Genomic DNA, 19054 nt, shown 5'->3' with positions numbered 1-19054 from the left:
GACACCAAACCACCATCATCCCTGACCATTAGGGATGCTGGCTGCTGTGGAAGGGAGCTGAGATGCAACATATTTGTTCCAAGCTGGGGCAGGCCGTTTGAGAAAATGTGGTGCTACTAGAGATGTGAAGGCCCGGAAAAAACCTGGAAAAAATCAGGGGGAAACCCATTTTTTCCCAAAAAATTGGAAAAAATGAAGAAAAAATGATTATGGGATGTTTTATTTTAGCATGATGAATCAAATGTTTAAGACAAGGTGTTCAGATATTTACTTCTCCAAATGATTTCTAAAAACTATGTAGAGTATCAGATTATTACAATTTCTCTGCACCAAGGACAAGCAAGTCCTAGGTTGCAAACTGAGACTACAACTCTCAAATGCAAGAGCAGGATGCATTCCTGCCTCTAGGGGGCAGCACTGCCACTGAAGCAGAGACTGACAGTGATAGCGATATCTCAGAAAATGAGTCTGATTAAATTTCATGCATATTCATTCACTCTTGGTCCCCCTCTTTTCTCAGTTCTTTTCATGGGAACGGGTGCTTTATGTATGCTTGACTCTGTGGAGGACTAGCTGAGACATAAATATTTTTGCTTGTTACTAATGTTGATAGTTTCTTCTGTTGTTGGAAAGTTAAAGGAAGCCAGATTCTGGCTGGACATCAGGAAAAACTTCCTGACTGTTAGAGCAGTGCGACGGTGGAATCAGTTACCTAGGGAGATTGTGGGCTTTCCCACACTAGAGGCCTTCAAGAGGCAGCTGGACAAGCATCTGTCGGGGATGCTTTAGGGTGGATTCCTGCATTGAGCAGGGGGTTGGACTAGATGGCCTTGTAGGACCCTTCCAACTCTGCTATTCTATGATTCTATGATTGTTTTTTGCCTGCTCCTCAAACTGGCAAAACCAAAGAGGTTCCTTACAGTTCAGGAGCTTGTAGCTTCATTTGTTATCAAAAAAGTAAAAATTAAATAAGTAATTTCAATTTGTAATAATTGTTTGAATACACTGTACTTTTAATATACCAAATGGAATAATTTTATGCCAACTTGAACATAATTACAGTTTATGGTCCTAAAATAACAAAGTGAATTTCAATCTGTAAGAAGTGCTAATATTGCATTATTTCATTTTTTCCAAAAAAAAAATGTCCCTGTCTCCCCCCACCCCACCCCCAAAACCCAGAGGGGAAAAACATGTTTTTTCCATAGCTTCAAAATTTCTGGAAATTTTACATCTCTAGGTGGCACCCATCCCACACAAAATCACACTGCACTAGGCAACTTATACATGGAATGTCCAATGATCATCCCAGAGTGCAGGACACGGAATAACGGGCTCAAGTTACAGGAAGTCAGATTCTGGCTGGACTTCCGGAAAAACTTCCTGACTGTTAGAGCAGTACGACAATGGAATCAGTTACCTAGGGAGGTTGTGGGCTTTCCCACACTAGAGGCCTTCAAGAGGCAGCTGGACAACCCTCTGTCAGGGATGCTGTAGCGTGGATTCCTGCATTGAGCAGGGGGTTGGACTCGATGGCCTTGTAGGCCCCTTCCGACTCTGCTATTCTATGATTCTATGAACTTCTGTATCATCTTTGACTTTCCCTCCTCTTGGCCACCACCTGCCCTGGCCATGCAGACAACCAGTTTTGAATGTAGAAGCTGGGAAGGACCTGCCCCACACCCAGTTCCAACTGCAATGTTAGACGAATTGGCCTATCGATGGCTACTAGCCCTATGCTACCTCCAATATCAGAGGCAGGATGCCCTGTACACCAGTTGCTGGGGAACATGGGTGGGAGGGTGCTGTCGCACTCAGGTCCTGCTTGTGGGTTTCCCATTTGAGCCACTGTGTGAACAGAATGCTCGACTAGATGGACCCTTGGTCTAATCCACCAGGGCTCTTCTTACGGTCTTACAGCATCTCCATTACAGCAAAGGATGACTCATCCTCTCTCAGGTACCTCTTTCCAGTTCTTGGCACACCTTGCAGTTGGAAAGAACGCTGCTTGCACAGCCAAGGGCAGGAGGAGAAGGCCTCGTCCCTTCCCAGCCACAGTGGTAACTTGCAACCCCACAAGAAGAAAAAAGGATGTTAAGACTTTGGCTTTATATTATCATAAACAGAATCAACAACTTGCATTTGTCATCAAAGCACCTGTCTCAATTATTTCTCGTGGGGTGGGGGGGAGGTTGTTTTAAAATAAAATAAAATAAGGCAAGGATCATCTTCATTCAAGCCCGTGCTAATGTTTCTGCCTTTCTTTCATCAAGGAGGAACGGAGACTGGAGCTCTTTGACCTTCAAGTACTTTTCTAGACCCTGCAGAAGAAGAAAGAAGGGGTCAGGGCGGAAGAGAGGCATTTTTAAAATCTCTTCACTGGCTGCCAATTAGTTTCCGGGCAAAGTATAAAGTGTTGGTTATTACTTTTAAAGCCCTACATGATTTGGGTCCAGGCTACCTGCAGGATCGCCTTCTCCCGTACAATCCACACTGTACACTCAGGTCCTCTGGGAAGAATTTCCATCAGCCAGCCAAAAGTAGGCTGACAGGTATTACCCAGAGGACCTTCTCTTTTGCTGCTCCCAGACTGTGGAATGGCCTGCCGGAGGAGATTCGTCAACTTGACAGTCTTTTAGCATTTAAGAAACCTAAAGACTGATCTATTCTGGCAGGCCTATCCAGTGGAATTTTAGGATGTTTATAGGATGTTTTAATAATATATACTATGTTTTTAATTCAGACATGTATTTTATACTTGTTGTTCCCTGCCTCATTCCAGACGGAGAGGTGGGTAAGAAATTTATTTATTTATTATTATTATTTTGGAAAGACACTCCTAAGATGCTATGGGCACATTTCAGAGAATGAAATTGAAATTAAATGAAATCTTAATGTGCTTTTGCCCTACTAAGGAAGCTTTGCCCTCTTTAGAAAGCTGTCAGATCCTTCATTCTTCTACACAATGTTGTCTACCTGAATGACAGTGGGTCTCCAGGCTTTCAAAGGGAGGTCTTCTTAGCCCTATCAGGAGATGCCAGGGATTGAATACATAACACAGTAAAATGGTAATCTCACCTCCCCAAAGTAAGAGACTAGAGGTGAAATCTCACACACAGCGGGTGGTTCTTCATCCCCTGATAAACTGGAGAGAGAGAGAGAGAGAGAGAGAGAGAGAGAGAGAGAGATGTTAAGTATATGAAAAGAAATACTTGCTTAGTCATTAAAATTGTGTGTGTATGGCTATCTCAGGGTTAAACAGAGAAAGTCTATCTGTGGGCAATTACCTTGAGATAGAGGCTCTTCTGGGAACCTTGCCAAGATTCTAAGTTAGCCTCATCACAGCTGTATGTAATGAAGATAAGAATTGTGTAGATCTGTATATAGTTTCTCACTTGTGTAAAATGGATCTGATCACTGCTCTCTGATCACTGCTCTCTGTGTATGCCTCAGTGTGCTGATCTGAACTGATCTGAATTGAACTGCACAGAAGCCTGAAGGAAATAAACCAGCTCTGCTGTGTAAGACCTGCGTGATGTGTGTTTGCTTCTGAGCACAAACAGAGTTCCAGAAGGAGAAAAGTTCTGGCACAATAACCCAACAAGAGAGAGAGGGAAAATGCCACTAATGGCTCTCTACAGACATGCTACATCCAACAAACGCACTGGAGCATACGCAGAGTACTTTTGTTACACAGCTGGAGTGACGCCAACCAGACCTCACAAGACTGGGAGAAAGAGATCCCAGGAGTAAAGTGGGTGACTCCAATAATCGTTCAACCCCAGAATCTCCAGATTTAGTATTAGTATTAGTATTTACTTTTAAGTATTTATGTCACCACCATTTAGAAAACAAAACTATATAGGGCATTTTTACCCTTCCCAGTCCAAAATCCCAAATAACACTACAAACGCACACACAAAATGGATGGACAGCAATAGCATTCTACCCAGAAAATTCAATTAAAGCTCCCTGGTACTGTCGCTGGACTACAGTTCCCATGATTCCTTGGGGGGCAGTGGGAGGAGCCTCCACAGACACACCTACCTCTGTTTCTCGGGGATCCTTTGGCCGCTATCATTGACAAATCTGGCCCCTGCCTTCACTGCCCAGCGGTAGTGCTGGGAGAGGAGCGACCGCCGGGCCGTAGTGGGGGTGTCTTTGTCGGCTGTGTCGGCATTTTTCAGCGGGGAAAATTCCTCTTCCCTCAGGACTTCAAAGGCGACGAAGTTCCTAGCAAAAAGGGAGAAACCGCGTGCTTAAAATGGGTTCCTGGGCTGCGTACCTGTCCCGTACAAACAGCAAGGAACTGTCAAGGTGTGGTGCAGAGTACACAAAAAGTTCACCGGACAATACCAACGCAGAAATATGTTTGGGGACGGAGGCAGGGAGTTTCTGGCCACACAAACTGAAGATTCCAATTGGTTTGGGCTTTAAACAACTAATTATGTCTGGACGGATGATCTGAAAACCCCCAGACTGACCATGCATCATTTCAGGGCAGCCTCTGCTAGGATCACACAATTCTGTTCCATCTGTGCTTCAGCTATGATTGCCAAATCACTCACCGTAAGTGGCAGAATTACTAGGTCTGCAAAGAGGTTCCCTCCTGTACCTATGTGTGAGTTGCTGGTCTGTGCAAGTCTTGCAAATCAGGGAGTGTGGCCAGATTAGCAACTCAGGCGTAATGCTTTTGGGGTGGGGGTTGGAATGGTGGGAGAATGGTGCAGTTAAGTAATTTTAGACCCTGGGGTTACTAGTCTTTTTTTTTGGGGGGGGGTCTCATTTAGACAGCCCTGTGTATGACTTTACCTGTGAAGCACTCAACTGACATTTCTCTCCCCCGCCCCCGCTTCCACAACTGCCATCTCACACTTTCCAGCTGATTCGACATTCCTTCGAGATCCCAACGCTGATGAAAACAATCAGAGTCCTCTGAACACAGGCAGCTCCACATTTGAAGCTTGCTTAAACTGGAGCACACCATCAAGACTACAGGAATGAAACGGAGGTTGCTTCAGCTTGACAGTCTTTTAGTATTCAAGAAGGCTGTCAAGACTGATCTCTTCCAGCAGGCCTATCCAGTAGAATTTTAGGATATTTTAGTACATTTTTAGGATGCTTTTAGGATGTTTTTAAACAGTGCATACCATGCTTTTAATCAGTATTTTGTGTTTTATGTTTATTGTTGTTCTCTGCCTCAATCCAATCGGAGAGGCGGGTGAGAAATATATTATTATTATTATTATTATTATTATTATTATTATTATTATTATTATTATTATTCTGCAACCCTGACGCCCTCATCACCCACTGCTCTCCAGGGGGCGGGGGTGTCATTTGCGGGGAGGCAGCCCATAGTGAATCTGCCTGCCACGTTCACTCGGGGAATAAAATAATCAGCCAGGGGCACGTCTGGGGAACGCTGGCCACCAACCCCTCCCCTCCGTGGGAGAAAGACCAGAGAAAAGGCACACGGCCCGCCACTAACTTAGAAAACTGGAAGACATCAAACACAAACTTCTCCAGCTTTATCCCATTGGGTTTTAGCGGCTTTACCCAATTGCCCCCCTCGTCCACGAACGGCACCTTCTTGACGGCCACGTGGTGCTTCAGCTGGGGCTCAAACTTCCTGGCAAGAGGGAAAAGGAAGAGCCATCAGAAGCCACGGCGGGGGCTTTTCCCCACCACGGTGTTCGTAGGAATGCAAGTGGGGAAGAAGCTGCCCCAAATGAAGCACTGGCAGGGATAGGGAGCCCGGCATCCCTCAGATGATTTGGACCACAAATCCCATCATCCCTTGCTATTGGCCGCACTGGCTGGGGCTGTTGGGAGTCCAAAACATCCAGGCTGCTTCCCTCTGTTCTGCACAGCCACAAGAGAGCAACGGGGGCATCCCAGGCGTGGCTGACACCCCACATAAGCCGAGAGCGCAGCACAAAATCCATCGCAACACAGAGAGAGAGTGTGGCAGACATGGACAGCCTGCAGGTCAAAATCCAGTCATCAGGGACCCCCAGAAGACCACACACCCTTTCCCAGGCTCCACCCCTTTCCCATTGGGCAGTTTCCAGCTTTTGTACAGTTTTTCACCATTCTCAAAGGTTGAAATGCCTCTCCGAAGCCTTAGTTCACTGGCAGGAAGCTCAAACTGGCAGGAAGCTCAAACTGGCAGGAAGCTGTCAGTCGAGGCATTTTAGCCCTGCCCCTTTCATCCTGGGCCCCGCCCCCACGAGCTTCTCTGACACGGAATTTGGCCCTCGGGCTGAAAGAGTTTCTGCCCCGCTAGTATGAGGGCTCCTTGGCAGCCAAACTGAGGCGAAGGGGTCTGAAAATAATAACAAGAGCCCAGGTGGGTCAAGCCAGGGTCCCCTTTGTCCAGCAGCCAAGCAGATGCCTGTAGAAAGCCCACAAACGGGACAGGAGTGCCACAGCACCTCCCTGCCCATGTTCCCCAGCAACAGATGTATATAGGCATACTGCTTCTGATTCTGGAGGCAGCACAGGGCCATCAGGACTAGTGGCCATGGGGGAATCTCATTGGCCACTTTGGGAATGGAACACTGGGTTAGCGTGGCCTTTGGTTTGATCCAGCAAGGCCCTTCTTACATTCCGTCTATTGCAATTTGGGCAAGTTGCTTTTCATGCAATTTTTAAAAAAACACTCAAAAAGTTCCCGGATTTCAGGAAGAAACCTGCTGCTCCGCTCGCAAATGCCACCCGAGTCCAAACTGGGCTGGTGACGGATATCCCTACTGGATGCCGTTGGACGACTCCAACTTCAAGTGTTATGAGAAACAGAGAAAAATGCTTCTCTATCCAACTTATCAAGCCATGCGTAAATGTCAAAAATCTTGACCATGCTCCCACTTTTAATCATAATTTTGCCCCCTAAACTAAGAATGCATCATGTAACGTACTGATAAATTGCCCTGCTGCTCAATGGGCACGCAAGATGTGCAACAGTCCAGATTAAAAGCAGAAGCGAATCCATCGGAACCATGCAGAAGGCCCAGGCGCTTTGCCTTTGCCTGGGAGCCGAAGTGCTCCAGCCCCACGGCCTGTTCTGCTCGCCTGGGAAAGGGTGGGAGTCTGGACAGGGTCACAGGTGAGCAAACACACCAGCCAAACAGCTGATGGGGGACGTTTGATTCAGCTCTTTCGTACCACGGGGAAGAAAAAAGAGCTTCTCGTGACCCTTGCAAAGCTGACTCAGCAAGTTATTTTTGGCAACTGGCAGGACAGTTCCCGGAAATCTTTTGATGTTGTTAAACTTGTGGACGTTCTGAATGGCCCATTTGGACACAAGTGGAGCTGCTTCTCCCAACCTGCTGAAGTGACCCACAACTCCCATCATCTCCAGACAGCATAGCCAATGGCCATGCTTGCTGGGGATGATGGGAGTTGTAGTACAGCAATGGGCTTTTTATAACTGTCTATATCACCACTAGGCACGTAAAATATTGTACTTTTTGCAGCCTGGACAACAACCAGAAAGGAGGAGTTGGTATCTGCAGTTGTAACAAGAAATCTAAACCTGCCTTCCCCCAATCTGGTGCCCAAATTATCTGGGAAATATGGACACTGCAGTCCAACACGTTTTCTGGAGGGCACCAGGTCAGGGGATTTTCCATTATACATTTTTGGGGGAGGGATTCTGCAAATTTTACTTACTGCACATTCCTGGCAAAAGTTTTGTTTGTTTTTCGAATCTGTTACAGCTGTCTGTCATACAGGGAGCCATTTCCTGGACCCAAAAGACGCAGCTACATACTTCTAACAAGAAAATGACTGTCTCAATTTGAGGATCCAACCCTTTACCCTGCCTGCACTTCTTTCCAGTTTTGTGTCGCTGCTCTCAAATATACCAAGCTCCTTCCACTCTCTTCAACCCTGAAACTGGCATTGAAAAGCGAAGGCACAGCAAAAGGAGGAACGCTGCAGGACTTACTCTGCGACTGCCTGAAGGAAGGCCAGAGTGAAGAAATGATTGCAGATATTACCGGCGCTGTACGTCAAGCGGCCGTCGGGGTTCTGCATCTGGGCCGTTGCCAAGGAGATCTCACTGTACTCCACCACCTGATACACCCCATCCACACGGCACACCACGCCCACGGGCTCTGTGGGGTAGGCCTTCTCCACTACCTGCAAGCACAAAATTCAGAGGCGGGGTGTGTGTGTGTTGGATTAGATTCTGGAAGGAAGGATGGAAGGTCAGGTAACCCTCAATATGGGAGATCAAATCAAATTGCACACAGAGGAAACTGACCCTGGCCAAAGTAACAGTGTGCACATATATATGAAACACAGTAAACCAGAGTATTTTAAGAAATATATTTTAAGAACATAGGAGTCCTGATGCTGGATCAGACCAAGGGTCCACCCAGTCCAGCACTCTGTTCACACAGTGGCCAACCATATGTCAACCAGGGACCCACAAGCAGGATATGAGTGCAACAGCAACCTCTCACCCATGTTCCCCAGCAACTGGTGCACACAGGACAACTGCCTCTGATAATGGAGGTAACATATATTTTAGCACAATTTTAATCTAAACATTTCAGCTTCCACCCTTGTCAATGGCTGTGCTATTAAATGGATACCAGGAGCAGCAATTTGCAATACCTAGATGTGAAAGTTCCTTAGGAGAAAAAAAAGAACCCAGAGGTAATAATGGTATAATTTGTATGAATTGTCCTCTGGATTAAGGTCGTTTGGACTTTGTAAACCACCCAGAGAGCTTCGTCTATGGGGCAGTATATAAATGTAATAAATAAATAAATAAATAGAGGCCATGGCTAGATGAGGGGGTTGGAGTATGACAATCTTGAGATTTTATAATCGCAAGATCGTCACCCTCTTCTACATGCAGCGCGTGACATCACGGCCGCCATTTTAGTGTTGTTATTTTTTAAAGGAAAAGGAGCGCACGAGTGAAAGGTAATTTTTTTAAAAAAAAACCTAACCTCCCCCCACCCCTGATGAGTTCCCAGCTCCTCACGGTTACTCACAAGGAGCTGGGACAACCCGCGATGCCTGGCCACACTTTCCGCGGTTTCAGGATCATCCCAAGACTGCGGAAAAGCAGGAAAAAAGGGCCTGCGGATGTCCTGGGCCAAGGGAGGGATCATCCCTCCCTGCTCCCGGGATGCCCTGTGCGCCATGTGGATGCCCAGGGATGATCCCAGGGCGATCACTGGGATATCTCCTGGTCTAGCCATGGCCTAAGTCTAGATCCAGAAGCTTTCCTTTTGGTCAAGCACGTAGGTGTCTTTTTTTGTTCTATCGGAAACAACTGTAAATCCAAGAGATTGTAGTATTTTCCCCTGGGGAATGTTGGCATTTGGATATCAAAAGGACCATCAGAAACATCAAGCACGGCCACCCCAGGCATCCATCCGCAGGGCGCCAAGTTGTAAGGAAACCCTGGGACCCCCCTTCCCAACATCTCCTCTGCCTTCACCTTTGCACCACAGTCGGCTCCTTTTGAGACGCAAAAGCCAATGAAGACGGGGTCCGCCATTTTGACGAGGATGTTGTCCACACAATAGACATGGACGTACCGGACGCCACGCTGCTCCATGTCCTCCAAGATCTTGTTGTCCACCAGGGCACGGTACAAACCGCCGTTGCCATCTGCAACACACCAAGGGGCAAGAGATTGCTTTCCATTTCATCCAATTGCAGAACACCACGTTTATAAAAAAGCAGCAGGGCAGAGGTGGGGGGGCACCCTCACCCCACTTGTAACAAAAATGTCTTTCTGTCTCCAGGATTGAGATCCAGCAGAGGGTGGAGGGGGGGCAATGTGGTTCTGAAGCAGAAGTTGGCTGTGGGCAGCTCCAATTGGCCAGTGCCCGTAATTCATCAACAGCACCCAGAAAGCTTTGGCTATTGGGCGGTATAGAAATGTAATAGACCCTATTCCACCACAAGAGGTGCACCTGCGGGAGACGGCACCCTACCTGGGGCCATGGCGATCTTCCCTTTCTCTTCCAAGATCACCTTCCCATCAAACGTCACGGCCGGCAGCATCCTCTGCTCAAACATGACCACGTTCGACCGCTCCAGGTTGAAATAGTTGTGCTCCTGGAAGAATTTCTCTGTTGGCCCCAAAGTGAACTCGCTCGTCATGATGTACCTGCAGCCGAGACGCGGAGAGATGAGCTTGAGTTAACGGCTCCCTCTCCTGCCCCCAATATTGGCTCAGTTCCGACAACACGTAAGTCAATGCAGTGTGAAAACTCCACTCAACGGTTGAGTTTGTAGGGGGTCCTCCCCACACAACATGTTCTAACTCCACCGTTGTGTGACCGTGGGCTCCCGTGGAGTTGAGTAAAATCCATCATGATATTTGATTGACAGTTCCTCCGCCCTCTCTCCTCCCCCGGTCCTCCCAATGGTATCCCACCAGCCATTGCTGAGAAAAAACAATCCTGGCGGCTCTCCTAGAGCGGCACTCACTCCTTTCGCCGCTCTTGCCAGGGAACTCTGTAGCCAGTGGGAAAAGTCAACTCAACGGAGAACTCCACGGAGCACGCAACACAACAGTTGTGCAGGAACTCTGCTCTGCACAGTGTGGATATTCTGCGTCAAGTGTTTCCCTCCTCCCCCAAAAAACCCTCCACCGTTGCATCGCATTTCCCTACTAGACAACGCATTTCTCAGCATTGGTGTAAAAATGCCATCATGGAGTTCTAAAACCACCGTTGACAAATGTGTTGTCTGAACTGAGCCGTTTTCTCCTCCTCGGCTTTTTCCTTCTCCAACCTTGTGTATCCTTTCCCTCTCTTTTCTCTCTCGGTCTTTTACATCTTAGAGCTACATGTGCGTTTTAACTTTCTAACTTTCTACAATCTGTTTATTTTACCCCTTTGAAAAGCACCATAGGCCTCAATCCTACCTATCACTGAATTCAAAGGGACTTATTTTTGACTGGACATCCATCTCTCCATTCAGATTTAGGTGGGCTGTTAAAACCTTTTTGTCTTCCACATGGGTTCTTAAACGTATTTGCTCTGCACTATGGTTTTCAGATTCTCTCCTGCTCTTTATGAGGTTTTAAAGTTTTAACATTGTTGTTAAGTTTTAATTTTAAGTCGTTTTGACATTCCTATTTGGGCTGAAAGGCAGCTCATAAATGTTTGAATTAGTAAATATACAGGATTGCACTGTTGGTATATTTTGTGTGTGTGTATATGTGTGTGTGTATGTATATAGGGCTGCAACATTTAACTGATCATTTAGGGCAACCTTTAACCAATTCATTGGGAGTTGGAGGACTTTTTTCTGACTAAACATACGTAGGATAGCACCTTTTATTTATTTTTTATTTTTATTTTTTAAATTGACTAAAACGGCATCCCCTATTAATGAAGCAAAGCACATTCTTTGTCTAAAGTTAATGATTTTTAATATAACAGCTGTATCTTAGAAGAGGAATTCCAGCAAGGAAAGGCCTCATGCCGGCTGGGAAATGCTAGCAGCTGTGGGGCTATTTTTTTTTCTTTTTGTCTAAACATGCATAGGATTGCACCCTAAATAAAATGTCTACTAGGAAGTAAGTACCCTTGAGTTTATTTGGGATAACTCCTACAACAACATCGCGAGCAAGAACCAAGATGAAACATCACAATTTTTGCCAGGAAATTGGCCGGAAGATTTGGGGTGGAGACAAAGGCGTCAGAGAAAAATCAACAATAGCAGTGGGATATTTGAGGGCTGTTAAGGCACACGTGCCCTATAGCCATCCTGTTAACCGGAAAGCACAGCAGCAAAGGACTCTGGGATATCACGTGACTCCAAGGACCAGTCGCCCATTCCCCCAGCGCCAAGAGCCAGGCTACCTACCACGGGACTGAGCATCGCGCCCCGAATGCTTCGCCAGCCAGCTGTTCCACTCTGCGGATCCGTTCGGCCTGGATCTGGTAAAGGGTCTTGTGGCTCAGTAGCCCCACGTCATACATGCCCTTGGGGTAAGGCACTCCCAGGCGCGTCCCTTGGCCGCCAGCCAGGAGGAGCACTGCCACCTTGTTCTGGGAGATCTGGTGCAGCCCTAGAGAGGGACAAAAAAAGTCACAAAGGAGGTCAAAGGCAAAATAAGTCAAGGCAGCTCAGAGGGCTTTAAGGATGAGCTCTGATCGACACTTCCGTAAAGGCACTCTGCGTACGACCAGAGGCACTCTTGCTTTATGCTCATAGAATCATAGAATAGTAGAGTTGTAAGGGGCCTACAAGGCCATCAAGTCCAACCCCCTGCTCACTGCAGGAATCCACCCTAAAGCATCCCTGACAGATGGCTGCCCAGCTGCCTCTTGAATGCTTCTAGTGTGGGAGAGCCCACCACCTCCCTAGGTAACTGGTTCCATTGTCGTACTACTCTAACAGTCAGGATACTTTCCTGATGTCCAGCCGGAATCTGGCTTCCTGTAACTTCAGCCCATTATTCCATGTCCTGCACTCTGGAAGGATCGAGAAGAGATCCTGGCCCTCCTCTGTGTGACAACCTTTTAAGTATTTGAGAGTGCTACCACGTCTCCCCTCAATCTTCTCTTCTCCAGGCTAAACAGGCCCAGTTCTTTCACTCTCTCTTCCTAGGGCTTTGTTTCCAGACCCCTCCTCACATCCCACGGCCAAGTCTGGAGATGTCATCGCTAGAGTTTGCCCCTTGACATCAGGTAAGCGCCAACCTGGCTGTTTTCAGCATCTGCTAAAGTCACTTTGATTGAAAAGAAACTTTTCAGTTTGACTGGCGTAACCTGATTTTACATATTTTAACATTGGTTCTCGATTCAGCCGGCTTGTGTACTTCTGCCATAAAGAACGTGGGGAGCAGGGATAGCACCCAATGTTAGTCCTGCTTGGAGAACAGCCATTGACATGAAGGGGACTTAGGATAGTCAGGGCTAACCTAGTTGCCATCCATGTCAATGGGGCTGCTCTAGGCTTAACATTAGATACTGCCCAGGAACTGAACAGGATGACTAGAAGGTGAATGCACCTCTGGTGCTCCTGAGTGCACCAGAGGTGCATTGCCATGGTGCTTGGCAATGCACCTCCTGGTGCTTGCCATGTGCTCCTGAGTGCTGAGTGAGAGGTTGGTGTTTATAATTGCTGCAGGAGCTGAAGGGGGAGTGGCCTGATTGTCAGTTCGTCTCAGCAATCAGTGCCTAATTGCTGTTGATTGTTGTTGGCCTTTCAGTGACCTCATTCTGGTTGCTGACTTGGAGCTGAGCAGAAGCAGGGAAAAGCAACTGGCCCAGCTCAAGGAGGAGCTAGAAAAGTAAGCCAGATTCCCAGGGAGCGAGCGAACAGGAGTTTGACAGGGGGAGTTCGGCAGGGGAGGCCAAGGGGGAGGCCTCTAAATAATAATAATAATAATAATAATAATAAAAATAAATAAAATAAAAATAAAAAAGAGGTGGGGGAAAAAAGAAAAGCATAAAGAGAAAAAAAAACCCCACAAAACCACCACCAAACAAAAGCAAAAAAACCCCAAAAGATTACTTTCCCTTAAGACATCCTCATATAGTTGTGTACCTTCAGAGAGGACACAACAAAGCAAAGGCAATTCTACTATAATCAAAAAGGAAAAAAACCAAAGCAGAAATCGACAATATGGATGGAAAGGAGTCCCTAGAGGTGGTGACCTGCAAAGGGTGTGCAATGTTCGTGTTTCTGCCTGAGCTCAACATGGCGTATACCTGCAACAAGTGCAAGCTGGTGGCACTTTTGGAAGAAAAAGTGACAGGACTTGAGCGGCGAGTGTCCACCCTCCAAGGAATAAGAGAAGTCGAGGAGTTCTTAGACCGAACGGTGGAACTGCAACAGCAACAAGAAGCACATGAGATTGAAGAACAACAGCCAGCTGAAGCAGAAGTGGAGTATGCTGAGGGGAGGAAAGCCAATGAAGAGGAAACTCCCTGGAAAAGAGTGACAGTTAGGAGAGGAGGAATTAGAGGGCGTTCTGCACCGGTGGAGCCATTGCAGTTAAGCAACCGCTTTCAGCTTCTGGAGAATGAGACTGAAGGACAGTTTGCAGAGGAAGAAGTACAGGAGGCACCATGCAACAGTGACCAAGAGACAGAAGGTAGGTCAACCAAGAAGAAGCGAAGAGTAGTCGTTGTGGGAGACTCCCTGCTGCGTGGGATTGAAACCCAAGTATGTCGTGAAGACCCATGGACTCGCCAGGTGTGCTGTCTCCCTGGAGCACAGATTAGAGATGTGACTGAAGGGTTACCGAAGCTCATAAAGCCCACGGACACATACCCCTTTCTTCTCATCCATGTGGGAACAAATGATGTCGCCAAGCAGAGCTACAAAGAAATCATTTCAGACTTTGAAGTTCTGGGAAGGAAACTGAAGAACTTTGGGGCCCAGGTAGTTTTCTCATCCATCTTCCCGGTTCTTGGAAGAGGATTAGAAAGGGAAAGAAAAATACTCCGGATGAACGACTGGCTTCGAAAGTGGTGCCGTCGTGAGAGTTTTGGATTCTGGGACCACGGGCTACGCTACTTGGAACATGGACTGCTGGCAAGGGATGGGTTGCACCTCACAAGGGCTGGAAAGAATGAGTTCGGCCACAGCATGAAGAACTTCATCAGGAGGGCTTTAAACTGAATCTTGCGGGGGTGGGAGACGTAAATTTTGAGGCAACAATGGATGAAGGCCAATGCACCACAGTACAGAGAACAGCTCCAACAGAGTCCTAAAATAGTGTCTGCAACAAGGTAGGAACAAAGCCAGACTATAAAACACATGGTCTTCGATGTCTATATACTAATGCCCAGAGCATGGGAAACAAACAGAATGAACTTGAACTCTTATTACATGAAGGCAAATACGACTTGATAGGTATAACTGAAACTTGGTGGGATGACTCCCATGACTGGAATATAGCAATTGAAGGATATAACTTGTTCAAAAAGAACAGAAGAAATAGAAAGGGAGGTGGAGTTGCACTATATGTTAAAAATACCTATCCCTGCACAGAAATACAGGCGGATGAGATTGGGAGCCCCGTCGAGAGCGTCTGGATTAAAATAAATGGGGCTAGGAATAAAAAGAATATGATAATCGGAGTCTACTACCGACCACCCAATCAAGGAGAAGACGAGGACGAAACTTTTGAGAAACAAATTGCCAGTGTTTCAAGGAAGTGTGATGTAGTAGTGATGGGGGACTTCAATTACCCTGATATCTGTTGGGAGACCATTACTGCCAAAAGCGGCCCTTCCAAGAAATTCCTGACATGTATGGGTGATAACTTTCTCCTACAGAAAGTGGTGGAAGGAACTAGAGGGTCAGCAATCCTTGACTTGTTATTGACCAATAGGGATGACTTAGTGGATAAAGTGGCAGTTACGGGAACTCTGGGGGAAAGTGACCACGTCATACTTGAATTCTTGATTATGAAGGAGACAAAAGTCGAGCGTAGCCATACACGTACTCTGGATTTTAGGAAAGCTGATTTTAATAAACTCAGAACTATAATAAGTAAGGTCCCGTGGCAAGGGAGCCTAAAAAGAAAAGGAGTGCAGGATGGGTGGGAGTATCTAAAAAATGAAATTTTAAAGGCACAGTTACAAACAATTCCAACAAGGAGAAAAGATAGAAGACAACAGAGGAAACCAATGTGGCTCCACAAAAAGCTTATTGATGAACTGAAAACAAAAAGGGATACATATAGGAAGTGGAAGGAAGGCCAGGCTACAAAAGAAGAGTACAGACAAGTGGCGCAGAAGTGCCGAAATGGCGTCAGGAAGGCTAAAGCTGTGAATGAGCTGAGATTAGCGAGGGATGCTAAAAGCAATAAAAAGGCTTTCTTCAGATACGTGAGTAGTAAAAGACAGAGGAAAGAAATGGTGGTTCAACTGCTTAATGAGGATGGCAAATTGATAACAGACGACAAACAAAAGGCTGAAGTGCTCAATTCCTACTTTGCCTCGGTCTTCTCCCAAAAGCGGATCTATGACCCCCCTGGAAAAAGTGAAGCAGAAGTTGAGGGGGCAGGATTGCAGTTTGAGATTGATAAACAAATGGTCAAAGAACATCTAATTTCCTTGAATGAGTTCAAATCCCCAGGGCCCGATGAACTGCATCCAAGAGTAATGAAGGAGCTAGCGGAAGAACTCTCAGAACCTTTGTCTATTATCTTTGCAAAATCATGGAAGACGGGTGAGGTGCCGGACGACTGGAGGAGGGCTAACGTTGTCCCTATCTTCAAAAAGGGCAAAAAGGAGGAACCTGGGAACTACAGACCAGTCAGCCTGACATCCATCCCTGGGAAAATTCTGGAGCAGATTATAAAGAAGTCAATCTGTAAACACCTTGAAATCAATGCAGTGATTACTAGAAGCCAACATGGATTTGTCAGGAACAAATCCTGTCAGACTAATTTGATCTCATTTTTTGATAGGATAACCTCCCTTGTGGACTGTGGGAATGCTGTGGATGTCATATATCTTGACTTCAGCAAAGCTTTTGACAAAGTACCACATGACATTCTGATTAACAAACTAGCTAAAAGTGGGCTAGATGGAACAACTATTAGGTGGATCCACAGTTGGCTACAGAATCGGACTCAAAGAGTACTTATCAATGGAACCTTCTCAAACTGGGGAGAGGCAACGAGTGGGGTGCCGCAGGGCTCAGTCCTGGGCCCAGTGCTCGTCAACATTTTTATTAATGATTTGGAAGAGGAGGTGCAGGGAACGCTGATCAAATTTGCAGATGACACCAAATTGGGTGGGATAGCTAATACCCTGGAAGACAGAAACAAACTTCAAAGTGATCTTGATAGGCTGGAGTGCTGGGCTGAAAACAACAGAATGACATTTAATAGGGATAAATGCCAAGTTCTACATTTAGGGAATAGAAACCAAATGCACAGTTACAAGATGGGGGACACTTGGCTCAGCAATACTACAAATGAGAAAGATCTTGGAATTGTTGTAGATCACAAGCTGAATATGAGCCAACAGTGCGATATGGCTGCAAGAAAGGCAAATGCTATTTTGGGCTGCATTAATAGAAGTATAGCTTCCAAATCACGTGAGGTACTGGTTCCTCTCTATTCGGCCCTGGTTAGGCCTCATCTAGAGTATTGCGTCCAGTTCTGGGCTCCACAATTCAAGAAGGACGCAGACAAGCTGGAGCGTGTTCAGAAGAGGGCAACGAGGATGATCAGAGGTCTAGAAACAAAGCCCTATGAAGAGAGACTGAAAGAACTGGGCATGTTTAGCCTGGAGAAGAGAAGATTGAGGGGAGACATGATAGCACTCTTCAAATACTTAAAAGGTTGTCACACAGAGGAGGGCCAGGATCTCTTCTCGATTCTCCCAGAGTGCAGGACACGGAATAACGGGCTCAAGTTAAAGGAAGCCAGATTCCGGCTGGACATCAGGAAAAACTTCCTGACTGTTAGAGCAGTGCGACAGTGGAATCAGCTACCTAGGGAGGTTGTGGGCTCTCCCACACTAGAGGCATTGAAGAGGCAGCTGGACAACCATCTGTCAGGGATGCTTTAGGGTGGATTCCTGCATTGAGCAGGGGGTTGGACTCGATGGCCTTGTAGGCCCCTTCCAACTCTGCTATTCTATGATTCTATGATTCTATGGGCATGCACAGAGCACTCTGGAGCTTCGGTCTCATTCCTTGGCCATCTTTAAAGAAGGGGTGAAAGCAAACACACTACTATCAAATGAGCATATTTAAACGCTGTTGCAAGGCAGTTCGTTATCCCCACTCCACCCCCGCTTATTATGCCACTGTTGTCGCATGACTTAAGGCATCTGTGAACAAGGAGAACATTAAAAGCCGAAGTCCAATGCTGAGCAGGGAGGCCTTCCTGGGGACAGCGAGTGAAGTGGGGTGGGGGGAGAGGCGGGGTCCGTGACGTGGATCACGGAGAGACTAGCAGCTGCAAAAGAAAAAAGAAAAGACCAGGGTGGGAAAGTGCTCTGTTCTTCATCTGCCATATCAGCATCTCAAGAGGAGGAAGAGGAGAAAAGGGTAACACCAAGGCTGCCATCCGAGGCATGTCGAGGCAGAAGAAAAGTCCTACAATTCCCAGCGTTCCCCAGACCAAATCCTCATGCGAAGGAGCGATTTTCAAGGGGAGAGTTCACCCCCCTCCCCACATGCTGCAACATTATCCTAAAGCAAAATCTTTTCATTGTTCCGGTTAAGAAACGACTGTTGTTGTTTAAATGGATACTGTTGTTTTATACTGTTGCTTTTATATTTTTGATGGTTTTAAATTTTGTATACTTTTTAATGTTGACTGTTTTTAACTTTTGTAAACCGCCCAGCAGAGAGCTTCGGCTATGGGGCGGTATATAAATTTAATAAATAAATACATTTAATAAAGAAAGAAAGAAAATAAGAACTTTCCCCGTGGCCTCGGGAGCCGATCTGGGGCAGGGTGCGAAGGAATGAGTCAATTGTTTGGGTTCGTCTCCTGTAAATGAGTCTAAGCAGCTTTGTCCCCGATGGGGCCGGTCCCCCGGCGTTTCCAGCGGGGGTCACAGAGGGACCGCCCCCCGCCCCGCCCCGCCTACCTTCTTCTCCCCATCGCTGCAGCGTGGCCGGGTCGCTCCTGCAAGCGCTGCCGAGGAACTCGGGCGGGACGGGCTCCAAGCGCCCGTCCAGGCTCTCCGGGCCGCGCTCTTGCGCGCCAGCCGCCGCCCGCCGGCAATGCGCGCCCAGCTCGCCCAGCAGCGGCGCCAGCGAGTCCAGCAGCGCCCGCCGCGCCGCCGGCGCCAGCTCGGCCCAGAAGCGCAGCAAGTGGGCCTGGCCCTCGCGCTCCAAGCGCGCCCGCAGCTCCTCTTCCAGGGGCGCCATCGGCCGGCCCGCCCCGGCCCGGCCCGGCCCGGCCCGCGCGGCCTTTGCCTCGCCCGCTTCGCGCGAAAGTCGCAAATCGCCGCGGCGGCAGTTTGCAAGGCGGAGAGCAAAAGCAAAGCGACTTTCCCGCGGGGCCGCTTGGCTACTGTCCTCCCGTCCTCCTCTCCAAATCCGACGGCATTCAACGCACGCGCCCCCTCCCACCGCGTCA

General features: G+C 47.3%; 1 protein-coding gene across 1 annotated transcript; it reads right to left on the bottom strand.

The window, feature by feature from the left end:
* Positions 1–992: 992 nt before the first annotated feature.
* Positions 993–19021, bottom strand: UAP1L1 (UDP-N-acetylglucosamine pyrophosphorylase 1 like 1). The gene is made up of 9 exons (XM_063144605.1): positions 18561–19021; positions 11851–12055; positions 9966–10141; positions 9464–9636; positions 7952–8145; positions 5492–5632; positions 4048–4233; positions 3079–3145; positions 993–2321 (listed from the first exon to the last, which is right to left on the bottom strand). The coding sequence occupies exons 1-9, from the start codon at positions 18841–18843 to the stop codon at positions 2235–2237; spliced, it is 1512 nt and encodes a 503-aa protein (XP_063000675.1). The 5' UTR covers positions 18844–19021; the 3' UTR covers positions 993–2234.
* Positions 19022–19054: the final 33 nt, after the last annotated feature.

This window comes from Elgaria multicarinata, chromosome 19 (genome assembly GCF_023053635.1).
Source record: "Elgaria multicarinata webbii isolate HBS135686 ecotype San Diego chromosome 19, rElgMul1.1.pri, whole genome shotgun sequence".
Taxonomy (NCBI): Eukaryota; Metazoa; Chordata; class Lepidosauria; order Squamata; family Anguidae; genus Elgaria; species Elgaria multicarinata.
Note: the sequence above shows the minus strand (reverse complement) of the source record. Positions and strands in the feature narration are given on the sequence as shown.